The sequence below is a fragment of the Cynoglossus semilaevis genome, chromosome 5 (genome assembly GCF_000523025.1).
Source record: "Cynoglossus semilaevis isolate Cse_v1.0 chromosome 5, Cse_v1.0, whole genome shotgun sequence".
Taxonomy (NCBI): domain Eukaryota; kingdom Metazoa; phylum Chordata; class Actinopteri; order Pleuronectiformes; family Cynoglossidae; genus Cynoglossus; species Cynoglossus semilaevis.
Genome location: NC_024311.1, coordinates 5213270 through 5227171, shown reverse-complemented (window position 1 = coordinate 5227171; position 13902 = coordinate 5213270). Strand labels below are relative to the sequence as shown.

At 39.0% G+C, this 13902-nt stretch overlaps 3 protein-coding genes across 6 annotated transcripts in view; 2 read left to right on the top strand and 1 right to left on the bottom strand.

Annotated features, from left to right (window-relative positions):
- Window positions 1-7006, top strand: part of syt7b (synaptotagmin VIIb) — a 74491-nt gene extending 67485 nt beyond the window's left edge. The window contains 4 exon segments of the mRNA XM_025055502.1: window positions 1-90; window positions 398-512; window positions 641-840; window positions 1621-7006. The exon segment at window positions 1-90 is cut by the window's left edge and continues 51 nt beyond it. Coding sequence (XP_024911270.1) covers window positions 1-90; window positions 398-512; window positions 641-840; window positions 1621-1725 — 510 coding nt within the window. The 3' untranslated portion in view covers window positions 1726-7006.
- A 136-nt stretch (window positions 7007-7142) lies between these two features.
- On the bottom strand, window positions 7143-9284 carry sdhaf2 (succinate dehydrogenase complex assembly factor 2). The gene is made up of 4 exons (XM_008310076.3): window positions 9134-9284; window positions 8323-8546; window positions 7797-7906; window positions 7143-7584 (listed from the first exon to the last, which is right to left on the bottom strand). Exons 1-4 carry the CDS (start codon window positions 9158-9160, stop codon window positions 7454-7456), a joined length of 492 nt encoding a protein of 163 aa, XP_008308298.1. The 5' UTR covers window positions 9161-9284; the 3' UTR covers window positions 7143-7453.
- A 152-nt stretch (window positions 9285-9436) lies between these two features.
- LOC103378756 (cleavage and polyadenylation specificity factor subunit 7) lies at window positions 9437-13756 on the top strand. 4 transcript variants are annotated; one of them, XM_008310075.3, is made up of 9 exons: window positions 9437-9951; window positions 10115-10309; window positions 10502-10605; window positions 10713-10858; window positions 10983-11250; window positions 11592-11695; window positions 12030-12174; window positions 12283-12488; window positions 13467-13756. In XM_008310075.3, exons 1-8 carry the CDS (start codon window positions 9886-9888, stop codon window positions 12482-12484), a joined length of 1230 nt encoding a protein of 409 aa, XP_008308297.1. In that variant the 5' UTR covers window positions 9437-9885; the 3' UTR covers window positions 12485-12488; window positions 13467-13756. The 4 variants fall into 4 exon arrangements, with proteins under 4 accessions (XP_008308297.1, XP_008308296.1, XP_008308295.1 ...); XM_008310074.3 differs by having other exon boundaries at window positions 10953-11250; window positions 12295-12488; XM_008310073.3 differs by having other exon boundaries at window positions 10953-11250; window positions 12286-12488.
- The last annotated feature ends 146 nt before the right edge of the window (window positions 13757-13902 follow it).

The window sequence follows — 13902 nt, the reverse complement described above, 5'->3', positions numbered from 1 at the left end:
ATAGGAGAGGTGTCCATCCCACTCAACAAACTGGACCTGGCCAACATGCAGACATTCTGGAAGGAGCTGAAACCATGCAGTGATGGCAGCGTGAGTGAAAAAGAGGTGGTGGTGGGGGGGGCAGAAGGACGGTACAGGAACAGTGAGGAAGAGGAGGAGGAGGAGAGGGAGGAGGAGGGAAAAGAGACACAGAATGTAAGTAGTGATGTCATTCCTGGCTGTCGTGATGCTCCCAGGGGAAATGTGGTGGGAGACGCAGTAGAGGAGACCATGGCGAGACTGTCAGGTGGAAGGAGGAAAAAAACAGACAGAGGGAAGAGGGAAGAGGCAGTGACGGCAGAATGATGCATATGAAAACATAAATAATGAGTGTTGTTATTGTGTGTCACTTCTCCAGGGGAGTAGAGGAGATCTGTTGGTGTCTCTGTGCTACAACCCCACAGCCAACACCATCACTGTGAGCATCATCAAAGCCCGCAACCTCAAAGCCATGGACATTGGAGGCACTTCTGGTAAAAAAAAAATAAAAAAGTCAAAATATATATACCACTTTTATCTCTCATCTGTTTCATCTATCTAACGTGTTCCAAGCGTCACAAAATGATCCAGTACTAAAAAAAAAAGTTTTCCTCCTCCACAGACCCCTATGTAAAAGTGTGGTTGATGAACAAGGACAAGCGCGTGGAAAAGAAGAAGACGGTGGTAATGAAGCGCTGTCTCAACCCTGTGTTCAACGAGTCCTTCCCATTTGATGTGCCTGCCCACGTGCTGAGGGAGACCACCATAATTATCACTGTCATGGACAAGGACAAGCTCAGCCGCAATGATGTCATTGGAAAGGTGTTTCCTTCTCCTCCTACTCCTTCTCCTCCTACTCCTTCTTCTCCTCCTTCTTCTTCTTGTCCTTTTCTGTTGTACTCTCTGATTGTGTGAGGAGGTGCAGCTGATCACTTAGACAGTCTCTACTGACCCCTAATGGCATAAACCGACCTGTGTATAAAACAATTGAAAAGAATCAAAAACACTGCTATGGTAAATGTATCTGGTTAGTTTTAGTTTAATAAAAAATATCAATAAGCGTCACAAACCAAAATGTGGAAAAAATATTTCCTACTAACTTTTCAACTACAACTACAATTACAGTAAGTTTGCTCCCGTTTTGCTAAGTATGACATTTGGATAGGTGCACACAGTCACTAAATATTTCATTTATTTAGATGTTTTTTGGCACTGATTGACACAGTGTGTGTCTTGTTCTATTTATAAACTTGTTTTCTTAGTAGATTCTTTGTTCTATTAATTGCATTTGTGTCTTGTCTTGTTGCAGTTTGTCTTCAGCAGATTAGACACGTTTTTACGTTAGCTCCTATTTCTTTACGTTTTCTTTCTGTACTTGCCTAAATTTCCGGCTGTCAATTTTAATCCAAAATATCATATTTTTCTAGTTATCACTACACTCTTAGAACCACATCTTACTAAATTCTTTCTCCGGAGGTTCACTCTTTGTCCTGGGTTTGGGTTCGAAGTCCGACTGGGAACTGAAACGCTAGACTTTTTTATCAATATCATCAATCTGCCTGCCATCATCCCTGAGCCACACTGACTCTCTTTCTCCTACAGATTTATCTTTCATGGAAGAGTGGCCCTGCAGAGGTGAAGCACTGGAAAGACATGATGGGCCACCCTCGAACCACTGTGGCCCAGTGGCATGCTCTCAAGGCCTGAGGGACCCAGGGACCAACCTGCCTCCAGTGTTGTTCACCATTTAAAGTTCAGCATCAGCCACAGAGTCACTGCCCTCAGCACATGCTCCATGACTGCAGCCTCTGGCTGCACAAACTGTGTGTCATCTCTTTGTTCTCAGGCCTCTTTGATATAGCCCCCTCCCTCAGACCTTGTGACGCCACCTTTAATTCATTCCCATTCCCATCTGACACTTTTCTCGTCCCTTCGTCTGAACTTAAAAAATGCCTTTAATGTTTGTATTCACTTTGTCCTTGTGCCCTTCTCCTCCTGTGACTTTTTTTCCCTTCACACATCAATTTCTCCACATTGTCAAACACTTCAGTATTTATAAGAGAGCAGTAGCCTACCTCTTGCCACCCATAATTTCTGCCGACCAAAAATAGATCAAACTGATTTCTCCTGCCATCCTCTGTGGGGGCAGAGACAGGCTGCATTCAGATAGGCACCTCTATGCTAATGGAACTGACCTGTGCAACCCATTTACCACTTTCTGCAGGTGTTGCACTGAGGGAAGTGTTCCACTCTGACTCTCATGTCTTTGAGTCTTCAGTCTTCAGTTGTTGTCACGACTCCTCTTTCAACCCCATTGGAAATCAGGAAAACTGACTGTGGCAAATGTGTATTTTGAAAGGAACAAGACAGAACTGGACCTTGTCATTTATTATGTTGGACCTCAGTTCTCACTCCTCCGGCACCATTGTAATAATTCGCCCTTAGCTGAAACCCTTTGTCGTCTGTGTGTGATGTGGGTGATGTGCTGTAAACCCAAAAAACCCTCAACAAAAAAAGAAAAACTACTTACTAACATGACTACAGACCACAGGTCGGGCCCTGGGCAGGAGTCAGCAAACATCCTTTCTCATGTTTTTTTTGTTTGTTTGTTTTTTTAGTTTATTAAGATTCAGTTTAACTTGTTCTTCCAGAGAAAATCTAAGCGGAAGGTCATTTTCTGTGTGCGACTGTAAGAGAATGATTTTACAGCAGCTCAAACAACGATATCGTTGAAAATATTCCAAGCTCTACGCCCAGATTGTTGATATTCTTCATGAATTGCAATAAAAGCTAAAATCTGTATTGTAGAAGAAAAAAAACTTGAACATTTGGTAAACATAGAAAAATGTGGTTTTATTGATTAGGTTGTTAGAACTTTTTTTTTTTATAAAATGAGCTAAAATAATGGGCCAATATCAGATGGTGTGTTTGTGTGCTGCTCTCTGGTCAGTGAGAGAAAATCACCCTGCCTTTTTGTTCATCAATGTTTTTTCTGAAAACCTCACAGAAATAGAACGGGAATCGTCCTTAACTGCCACAGAGGATACAAGCCCGAATTCTGTGCGAATTTCAAAGGTTCGGCTTCATGAATGGCCTGCTGGGAGTTTAATGTGTCATCTGCTGCAGTAAAAATCAGCACAAAAAACTACCCCTGCAAATCTGTGATAATTAGTCATCAGTTACTAAATTAGTAATAATGGTCATTAAAGAAATCAGCTGTGACACAGCGGAGGCCCTTGCATCTGCCCCGACAACTGTGAAGTGTGTGGGTCGTGTAAACCACTGAAAGTATTTTCTCTGTCCTGATGAATAAGGTTTCAAGTGCAGTTCCCAATCACAGATTCCTCCTTGAATTTTAAAAACATTTTTAGTTAAGTTCAGTAGGATTTCCTTTGTGTTATCTGTAATAAAGCAGTTTTTATTGCATTTTAGCTCAAGGGTCACTAATGACAAATAGGTCCACTAAATAAAAAGTACAGATACTAAACCAAATCAATATGTAGTATTAAAGTGTACAGGTGTCTATGTGGTGTGTATGTTATGGGTTTGATTCCCTGAAATCTCTGCTGCCGCCATTTAGTTTTCCAAAAAAAAAGATATATGGAATGAATATTTACTTCAAGTAGCAACGGTATTTTTCAAGTGTAGCCTACATTTTCATTCCCTGACCATTAGAGTCAGAAGGAAAAAGAAGGTCCTTGGCCTTAATTTGTCATTTTTATTATCAATATTTTACAGGTCTAATGAAATGTCAACTTTGTGTATGAGTGCAGGCAGCAAAAGACTCTGCTCAGGTTACAGATGAGAATATGTCAAAATGTAGATGTAGAGGATAATAAGCATCATGGTCACCCATTTGACTCTGTCTGTCTGAGTTCCTTGGTTTGCTCATAGTTCCGGTGTACTGCCCGTCCGTCGACATACTGTTGCATATGCTTGCTTCACTGCCTGAGCTCGACCTCCTCTGAGATGAGTGAAGTGAATGAATGTACACAAACGAAAGCCGTAATCCGTGGAGGTCTCGATTACATTCCGTTGTTTTTGGTGTTCCGGTCGTGTGCATGTGTGCACGTGTGTTGCACTGTGGACGATTTAAGGTTCTGTGTGTGTGGTTGTATTTCTCGTGAGTCCTTTTGTGTGTGTACAGTATATCTGCACTCAGTTCTATTTTGTCCGTTTACTACTGGACAACACGGTTTACTGTTTTTATTCTGTATTGGAACAGTTCAGATGTACAAATAAATGTTTATTTTTTATTTTATCAGCTCTTTAAGACTAACTGCACTTGTTGATGGTATAGCTGGAACAAACCTCTCTTTATAGCAGGGTCACTGTCACATAACGTGTTTTAAAAGAACATCCTCAGAAAAGAAAGAAAAAAAAACAATTTTACAGAAAGTGCGCACAGGCAGCACGTCATACAAATTAAAACAATCGTGTGCTGGGTGGAATTGTCAGGTAATTAAAGGCAAAAACTTCCAGACATGAGTTGTTTCTGAAAACAACAACCATTAATACTTTTATTTTTTCTATATGAAATAATTACGAGATCAGAATTCTGAGAAACAGAGTAAGAATTTTTTAATCTAAAATTCAAATTTAATCTTTTCATTGAATACATCTAAATAAATTTCTTATGACTTATTATAAATTCATTATTTTTCAACCTAATGGAGTGATGTGTTTTGGTTTATTGAACAACCTCTGGTGATTGGAAATATAAAAAATTAATCAAGTTTTTTTTCACAAAACACCAAATTCTGAATTTAGACAGAAGCAACTTATGACACGTTTGCCCTCTCTGTCACCTTTCTGATCTAATCTGACACCGTAGGACCAAAACACGAAGGGCGCGTCCCTGTTATCACAGCTAGAGCCCCTGCCACCCCGCAAACACACTCGTTGCTCAAATGCTTTCGGGCACAAAGTGTTCTGTGCGCCTTGTATAGCCAACCACGCCTTGCTCCTCACCATATGTGCTCCCTTTCAATGTGGGAGGGAACGGGGGGAGGAAAAGGTGAAACAGGAGATAATCATCACAGCATTACATCACTGTTAGCTACATCTCAGGTCAGAGCAGAACATTGGAGCATCCCAAAAAGAAACCAGGGAACAAAGTCGTCTGTCTGCGCCGATGGTCTTGTGTGTTGAACAAGCCATTATTATGAGTGCTGCTGACAGAGCGTTACATTCCAAAAGCTTAGTGAAAGTCACTTCGAGCAAAGCAGCTTAAATATTGCTTTAACGTCAGTCAGCGCTCAACGCCTTTTAGTTTCAAGAAACGTGAGTATTAACCCTCCTAACCCTAACTCATCACTGACCAAATACCATGTTGTTTTAGGTGGACAAAATTGCATTCCTGACCTTTAGGGCATTCTGCTTCAGACAAAGAGAGGTTAACCAGCAACTTTTCTGTTTAAAATACTGTACAAAAAGATCGTGAAGTCTTGTATGAGTAAACATCAGTGTTTACTGGGGATGTTGATTTCTGTCTGTCCTTGATATGACTAAAGCCCTCCTTTTACTCCAGTTTCTCTTTGTATTCACACATGTGGAGTGCACAAGTTTAAATATCAACCATTTATTTATTTTTGAAATCTGTACAGTGTACATAATAAATATGTATATAAAACAAAAGAACTTGTCTGATATTTCCTTAAGGCCTTTATTTATTTTAAAAGATTAAGACTTATTAATAATAGTCTTTATCTTTGCAATGCTTCCTCACTATTATTTAGTATATACACTTTGACTAGTCAATATGGTGTTTAACTTGAAGACTTGTTATGATCACACGGTTTTAAATATATTCCACCAGTCCCTTTAAATGACCACACATCTGGTGCCCCAAGTGAATTATCCTGGTAAGACGATTTTTTTTTAATTATTTATTTTTTTATTTTAATTGTGTTTTTCTTAATGCTTTTAATACATACAATACAAACACGCCGCCAAGGTCATGGCAGTCACTCCCCAACAGTTTAGATCGGAGAGGACACTGGTGAAACAGATGGCATTGGACCACAGAGGGGAACTCTTCTGACATCACCTCATTCTATTTTTAGGAGAAGCTAAAAACTGCTGATCAGGTAAGAAATAAAGGTCTTGAACAGATTCCTCATTCTTGATCTCCCTTCTCCCCTCCTTTCTTATATAATCAGAGCCAATTATAGGTGGTTAATGACTAATTTCAGTTGGATTACCTCCATGATGAGACACCTTGGCTGAAAATCAGCCGTACATTTGGATTCTGTGGACGTACAGAAGCTGAGTTGATCAGTTATGATGCTGAGCACATTTCTTGGCCACAGGGCATTTCTCTGCACACCGAGTACAAGGTTTCACAGAACTGTATCACAAAGAAAGGCAGGAAATCTCATAGTCGACATAGACGTGTACACTGATCCCAGGATGAGGAGACAAATGTAACGTTGTTGAAATAGTTGTGTTGGTTTGCACAATGGAAAATGCACTTTTTATGCCATTGTCATATCATGTAATTTTCTCAATGAAGTGATATAGCAGAAAAAGAGTGGGACTTTTAATTAAACTTTAGCTAAGGATAAATATTGGGGGTAAAAGGTGTTATTCCTCATGTTTTGCGTGTATTGTAAATATTGCGTTTTGCATTCACTGTTTTCCTATTATGCAACATATTAAGCGAGGCTCAGTTTGCGTCACTAAGAATGAAGGGCTCTACTGCCATCGGGTGCCCAACTTTTGTTACTGCAGCCAGCACAACCGTCGTTATGTAACAAAGGGTGAGTGTGGTTGGACATGGCGCCCTCCTGTCATGTGATCCAGTCCTGACGTAAAGTTGACCGTGACACAGGAGAGAAGTTTAATGAACTGAGGATCAACGTTTATTTTATAAATTATGATGCTGTTTGTGTGGCGCTTTGGCCCAGAGGCAATGTCTCTGTCTTTGGTGTGGAACCCCAGGGTTCACCTTCTGGGCAAGTTCAAATCCTGGTTAGGGAGGTTGGTACCTTCCAGTGGACTCACCACCTGCAGGAAGGTTTGGGGGGTTGGTACGGTGCAGTGTGATTTGGGTGGCGACTGCTGCCCCCGTGACCCGGTAACGGATAAGCGGATGAAAATGGATGGATGGATGGATGATGCTGTTTGTATTACACAACATGGGAATAATTTATATGCATGTAGGAAATAAACAGATATTCATTACTTACAGCACACATGTCTACATATTGAGGATTTCTTAGGCATTGCTTTAAAATAATTTTATAGTATTTATAGTAAAGTCATTTCAACTATGCATGATATATTACATAAATTCTCCACACAACCTCGTCTTGACTCTTATCACTGAAAGCTTAGCTGGTGGAAGTTTCTGGAGAAATGGCACTATTATTTATACTGTTTCAAACATCACAAAACATATTCATCTCTGAGGATATCCACGGACTTTTGGACCTTAATGACTCGCATTTTCCAAGTACTCCAAGCTTGGAGCATCCAACCTCTGTTCCTGGTTGCGGTTCTTTGTGAACTCTTTCAGCATATCCATGACTTCTCCTTGGTAAACATCAGGAGTAGGTTGAGCTTCTACAGACATATGGAGACAGGGTTTATTGCATTTTAGATTTAAAATAATTATCTTCTTTAAAAAATCAGACACTTAAAAGAAATTGACATGTTGTTCATAATTCAGTTTCTGTCGTTTCTGAGATTATGCACCAGTGTTCAGTAACTGCAGCACTGACTGGGATCTTGAAGCTAATAAAATGTTTGAGCACAAATCATCCTCTTAGTCTTACCTGTGGCCCAGTAGTAGATGTCCCAGTCATTGCTTGGTTCATTTATTATCTGGTCATACTGCTGCAGCTGGTTCTCCGTCATTGTGTTCAGGTAACGCTTTGCAAAAAGGCTAGACAGACAGGGATGACATTGTGGCCGTGAGTTTTAATGGAAAGTCATAATTATGTATATAATAACATATATAATAACATAAGGTTTTCATGCATTAGGAACAGAGGGTACAACAAAGAGCTACTTTTAACACTAAGGCTTTGGAAGCATGTTATTTATAAATTACACTAATCTGTATACAGTCAGATATGATTCTTAATCACTTTTCATGAATCCAGACAACTGTGTCCTTGTTTCTAAAATGTTATTCCTAGTCCAAAATATTACAGTCTTCATTTTTTAGTTTCTCAGTTTCAAAAACTTTAAATTCTAGTCTTAGTCTCTTATCCCAAGAGTCGACCAGAGAAAGAGGGATGTGTGGAAAAAATAAAACAGTGATAATTTAATTTCACTATATTGATCATTGACAACAACCTGAGCAATATGCAGTTCTCCAGCATGCCCCTCTTGCGACTCTCATAAAGAAGTCTACGTCTCTTAATATCAATGGGCTCGTCAGGCTTTGCCTCCCAAGGTGGTAAAGGGATCTCAATCAGGTCTCCTCTGGTGTCATCTGGTGTATCTCCTCGATAACCACGAACTGATACCAGTCCTGAGAGGGCTGGTCTCCATGCCTTGCCACACAACCCTGTCACCAACTGTGAAAAAAAAACAACATGTTGTAATAAAGACCAGGGCAAGCCATAGATATCTGTCTCAAAACGCCATTTTTTCCTTGCCTTCCCTTGAAAAATCACAACCATGTCAATGAACCTTTTCAGCTTAACTTTTGGTACAACAATGTAACACTGTATCTACTACTCTTCGGTGCTTTTTTATGTATTTATTTAATTACCTAAATATTTCTTCTAAATTCTTGGTGTATAGTTCGTCGACGCTACTTATCTTGTTATGATTACAAGGAATCGATTATTGTTATTAGAAAGCACAATTAAACGTAAATTTATAATTTTAAGTTATTGCTGTCAATTTACAGTAGCAGGCGAATTCTCGTTTAAGGGCTAAATATGAAACAGGAAACAAGGGAAGATTGTTTTGTTGTCTGTCCTGTTGTATAACTACCTTCCAGCTGTAACTACAGAATAAACAGTTAGCTGCTGAACTACTGGGAAAATTACATTACGTTAGCTTTTTTGTGAAGTCAATCTACTGTTAATTACACGGTGGGACCAATAAAACGTATCAAACATATAAACAAAATACTGTATATGTGTTTAAAACTCACTCGGTTTGCAGCGCCAGATGACAGCATGCTGTTACTCTTTTGGAGACGCACGAAAGTTAAGATAAAAATATAACTTCGTTCGTTGTGAGGCTGATTCGTTGGACCCAAAGTCAGAATTTACACAACAGCGTGGGGGGCGACTTTAAGCGGTGCACACTTTTATGTCATATTGTAAAATACGTTGTATTTTTGCTACAGTAATACATTGTTGTTAATAGGAAGGTCCAATAATTGATGTTGCCTATTTATTATCTTATTGATGTTGTTTATAAAAAAATAATTTAACGTTTTATCTCTTAAGGATTTAGGAAGAAAAGTGTAGGGGGAACTGACAAAGGGAACCAAAATATAAAATGACTTTGCTAGTCGGCCCAATTTTCTCAGCACACTGGGACATTTTTCTAAACAAATGGTAAAACTAGCGTTAGCTCACCGGAGACCAACATCTAGTTAGTACCATCCGTATATGTATTCATTTTATACTTTTGATTTCTGACCCTTTCATTAAAGCATAGATTCTTGCTGAATGTCGGCTGGTCGATTTCATGTGTGGTCATTTTTTTATTTACGCTCCAATGTTTGATTAAGTCGGAGGTAATATAAGCAACCGCAACATAAGGTGGAACGTTGGTAACATCACGTGAACATTGTGCCGTTGCTGCCATAAATCGCCCTGTATTGCACACGGAAAGTAAATTTATAGCGACAAATTAAATAACGTCTTGCCATCATTCGGATTATCAGAGGCCCGTATGGCAGCTTACGGGGCTGCACCCGGACCAAGTACCTCCAACTGGAATATGAATCAGACCCAGGAGGTGAGTTTTGTGCGCGGTTTGCAAGATTGTACGCATGTGTAACAGATAAAACGGATAAAAGTATGTCTAGTCAAATAATACTGTCAAAATGCTTTTTGTTTTTTGGCTCTATGTACTAGGCAGGGCATGAATAATACTATTTGAATTACTAATACTTTTTTAGGATTTGGACAGGATTGCTGAAGCAAATGAACTCTTTGATGCTGTTCTGACTGGATCAGTTGATCTTGACAAGAAAGTTAAAAACCAAGTGTCACCTGCAAAGAAAACGTCAAGTTCATATGAGACAAAATCAACAGACGAAAATGAAGGGAGTTCAAATAAACGTCTTGCACTTTATATAGGAAATTTCCCTTGGGTGAGTCACTTTCCCTTTATTTATTTCTTTGTTTTTCCTTGTAACCTTCTGACAGAAACCTAACTTACACAACCTTTTCTTATTACTTAGCTACAAAACCACAGCGGACTAAGTTTAATGAGAATAATAACGCATTTAAACCCATGTGAAATGCAGTGTTGTAATCGTAAATCAAACCTTTTACTTTTCCAGTGGACGTCTGATGCAGACATCACATCAATGGCAAAGACCTTGGGTGTAAAGGACATTAGGGAAATCAAATTTGCAGAGAACAAAGTAAATGGCCAGTCAAGAGGGTGAGGATTTGCAAGTAGTATAAAGTATTTAATATTCTGTAATTGCATAAGTCATGTGATTATTCATCTTTTGTTTTTTGTTTTTTTTATTCTACTTTATACTGCAGCTATGCCGAAGTGGTGGTGGCGACCACAGAATCATTTCAAACATTGTTAGAAAAAGTACCCGGGTGTAAAGTAAATGGAGAAAAAGTCGAGTGCCGTTTTGCCACTCACCAGAACCTCAAATTGTTTGAGAATGTTGCAAAGAAACGTAAGAACATCGTAATCATGTATAACATTTGTTGATGTATATCACATGTTAATGTATATAATGTTTGCTGTTTAAAAAATAATCTTCCTGACAGGTGTTCCCCCTCGTGTTTCAAAAAACTCAGATTCTTCGGGAACGGTTGCATCGTCATCACAGGAGCCCAGCACTTTGCCCAAACCTCCATTTTTTCCTATGTCCACACCCCCACCCTTACCTTTCCTGAGTCAGCAACCTCCTCCCTTCCCATTCATGCCTCCAAACATGTCAGTGCCACCCCCCTTCATTTTCCCTCCTTCACACCAGATTCCCATCCAAGCACCTCCTAGTCTTCACATAAACCCAGCATTCTTCAACCAGGATGGACAAAGCAGCATAATGCACAACCAACAAAAGTGAGAACATAATATAATGAATCCAAAATGTCCTTATTTCTTTAATAGCCTTTGCGCAGAAACAGTGCTCTCCATTCAGTAAATGTATTATTAAATTCACTGGGTCTAAACAAACATATCAGTAAACAGGCACCTAGCTTGTCACTGCTAGATAAATTCTTGTCTTTTCATTTGAGTGATTGGTTTGTCTGAAATCACTTGCTTTCTGCCGCTCTTCTTTCTTGGCAGAGGTTGGCTTTAGGCTTTTGAACTGACCAAGCAGAACTATACTTGTTTTTCCACATATTACAATTTGTTTTTGTTTTTTTTTTTTTGTTTTGTTTTTTTTTTTTTTTTTTCAGGCAAACAACTCAAGTTACAGATGACGATTTTGAAGAACTAATGAACAGAAATAGAGCTGTTGCCAGCAGTGCCATTTCCAAGGCAGTGTCTGGAGCAGCAGCTGGTAAGTCAAGCTGCCGAAACCACGAAGTAGAAATAGGAATTGTAATAAGGCCATGAGAGAAAATAAGTGGTTTTGTAAGATTTGACATGATAAAATGTATGTGATTTTAACTGAATATAGATGGTTAAAAAAAGGGATTAAAAAATTCATATCCAATGTAGCAGAAGCCTAATTGTTCAGTATATAATTCCAATACAAAAAAACGTGTGTGCTAAAGCATTCTGCTAGCCTTTAATTTGTTTGTGCTTTTCATGTGTTTAGCTACTTTTTGGGTCACGAAGTAGTTTAATGTACGTAAGTATTTGTAATAGAATCCCACTGATTGTTAATGCAGGAGACAGGGATGTGTCAATGGAGACACTATTAACTGCTATTGCCATCATTAAGCAGTCCAGAGTGTATGGAGATGAACGCTGTCAGGCCTTGGTTACTTCGCTCAAAGACTGTCTAGTGTCCATCCAAGGAAACTACAGCTACAGGTAGGTGGAATTACATCTTTGGACTTTGAATTTAGAGAAACATAAATGGATCAGTCCATTGTGGTGATGTGTCCATTAAATGCCTCACAAACACACTTACATGTACAGAAGTCGTTCTAGGGACAAAGACAGAGACCGAGATCGTGACAGGGGCCGTGACAGGGAGCGAGAAAGAACAGAAGATTCTTCTGGATGGGAAGGATCCCGAAGACGGGAGGGGCGCAGAGAACGGTCGTGGAGTAGAGAGAAGTCCAGGGAGCATTCACGCGATCGGGATAGACACAGAGATTACAGAGACCGATACCGCTGACATGGTAGGCTTTCCTCTATGCTTCTCATGGTTAACCATACTTTAATATAATTCTGGTGGTAATGTCCTCCAACCCTTATCAGACAAAATGGTAAAGGTTACAATTCTTTCAGTGTTTTACACGTATTTCTTGTTCTTAAAATGTATCCAAGTCAGGCCTAGACTCTTTAGTTCTGCCACATAATCAGTCTGCTGTCCATACTCTGCAAATAAATATCCACAAATGTCATCATATTGAAGGCATTTTAACTTGTATATGTAGTTGTTGTCTGAAAAAAGGTTTGACCATTTCAGATCTCAATCTCTCTTTGTGTTGTCACTCACTATATATCACTGCCTGTGTAAATTTGATAATTAAGCGATCTTAGATAAAGTACTTCTCCTTGTTCTCAAACTATTTAGGCAGCACGTTTGCTAATATGAGCAGTTGGTCATTTATGGAAGAAGTATTGATATGAAATCAATGCCATCAATGCCAATGCTGAGTGCAGTACCTGGGTATGGCACAATACAATGGCACTGGTTAAGCAGTGAGAGGAAAATGACTGCTGGTAAATCAGCAGCCCATGTACAATTGAGTGTCTTTCTTTCATATCCATGTGGAGTAAGGTAGCATATACCGTCCTGGAAGGTATAGTAGACTATGAGGACACCAGACAACAAACTGTTGTCCAGCTGTATATGTTTGAGACAGTGTCATACTGAGAACAAGAAGAAGGCCCAGAAGAATATCGAGGGACAAGAATGAACCTGGATGTTCAGTAGTTAGAGGTTAAGTTTGTTATTCTTACATTACTTTTATGTTTATGTTTCACATTATGTGTAGAGATTTGGTGAGATTTATAATTGCCTTAAACCCACTTTTTGACATTATAAAGCATGAAGTCAAGTTACAAATCATATACTTAATTATATGTACCAAATGTTGCTAAATATGTCCAGTTTAAGGGCGTGTTTACTGTTATACCCTTCTTCTTTTCAGACTGGTCATGTCTGTGTGTGAAGCAGAGAAAAGACAAGACTTTTTGTTTCTACTTCAAGCTGTATATAACCTGACAAATGCTGAGGTGAGACTGAAGATTTGTTCCAAAACTGTTTCTACTTTAAGTTCTACTCTTGTCTGTACATACTGGGACATTTGCTTGTTTTATGGAAAAAAAAAAAAATAGTAGTCTGTCTCATGGACATCCAGAGGTTGCATGCAAAACATTTGTGTAAAATTGTCTTCTTTTGTAATAAGTTAACAAATTAAACAATTTTCCTGATTATCTACAATGCTTTAATTTCCTGTATGTTAAATATATGCTTTTACAATATAGAATTAGGTTTCGAACCTAATTTGATAGCCTTTAACATCATCAACAATAAATGCACTCCCTTCACCTTCACAGCACAGAACGGCTTGATTTTGGGTAAAA

Bases quoted from the DNA above. Each gene is read 5' to 3' on its own strand.
- sdhaf2 (XM_008310076.3), bottom strand. From the start codon at position 9,160: ATGCTGTCATCTGGCGCTGCAAACCGA. The intron at 7,907-8,322 runs GTTGTTGTCAAT...CTGTCTGTCTAG, and splicing joins GAGAACTGCATATTGCTCAG to CCTTTTTGCAAAGCGTTACC. The intron at 7,585-7,796 runs GTAAGACTAAGA...ATATGTCTGTAG, and splicing joins CATCTACTACTGGGCCACAG to AAGCTCAACCTACTCCTGAT.
- LOC103378756 (XM_017032736.2), top strand. From the start codon at position 9,886: ATGGCAGCTTACGGGGCTGCACCCGGACCAAGTACCTCCAACTGGAAT. The intron at 10,310-10,501 runs GTGAGTCACTTT...TTACTTTTCCAG, and splicing joins ATATAGGAAATTTCCCTTGG to TGGACGTCTGATGCAGACAT. The intron at 10,859-10,952 runs GTAAGAACATCG...TCTTCCTGACAG, and splicing joins TGAGAATGTTGCAAAGAAAC to GTGTTCCCCCTCGTGTTTCA.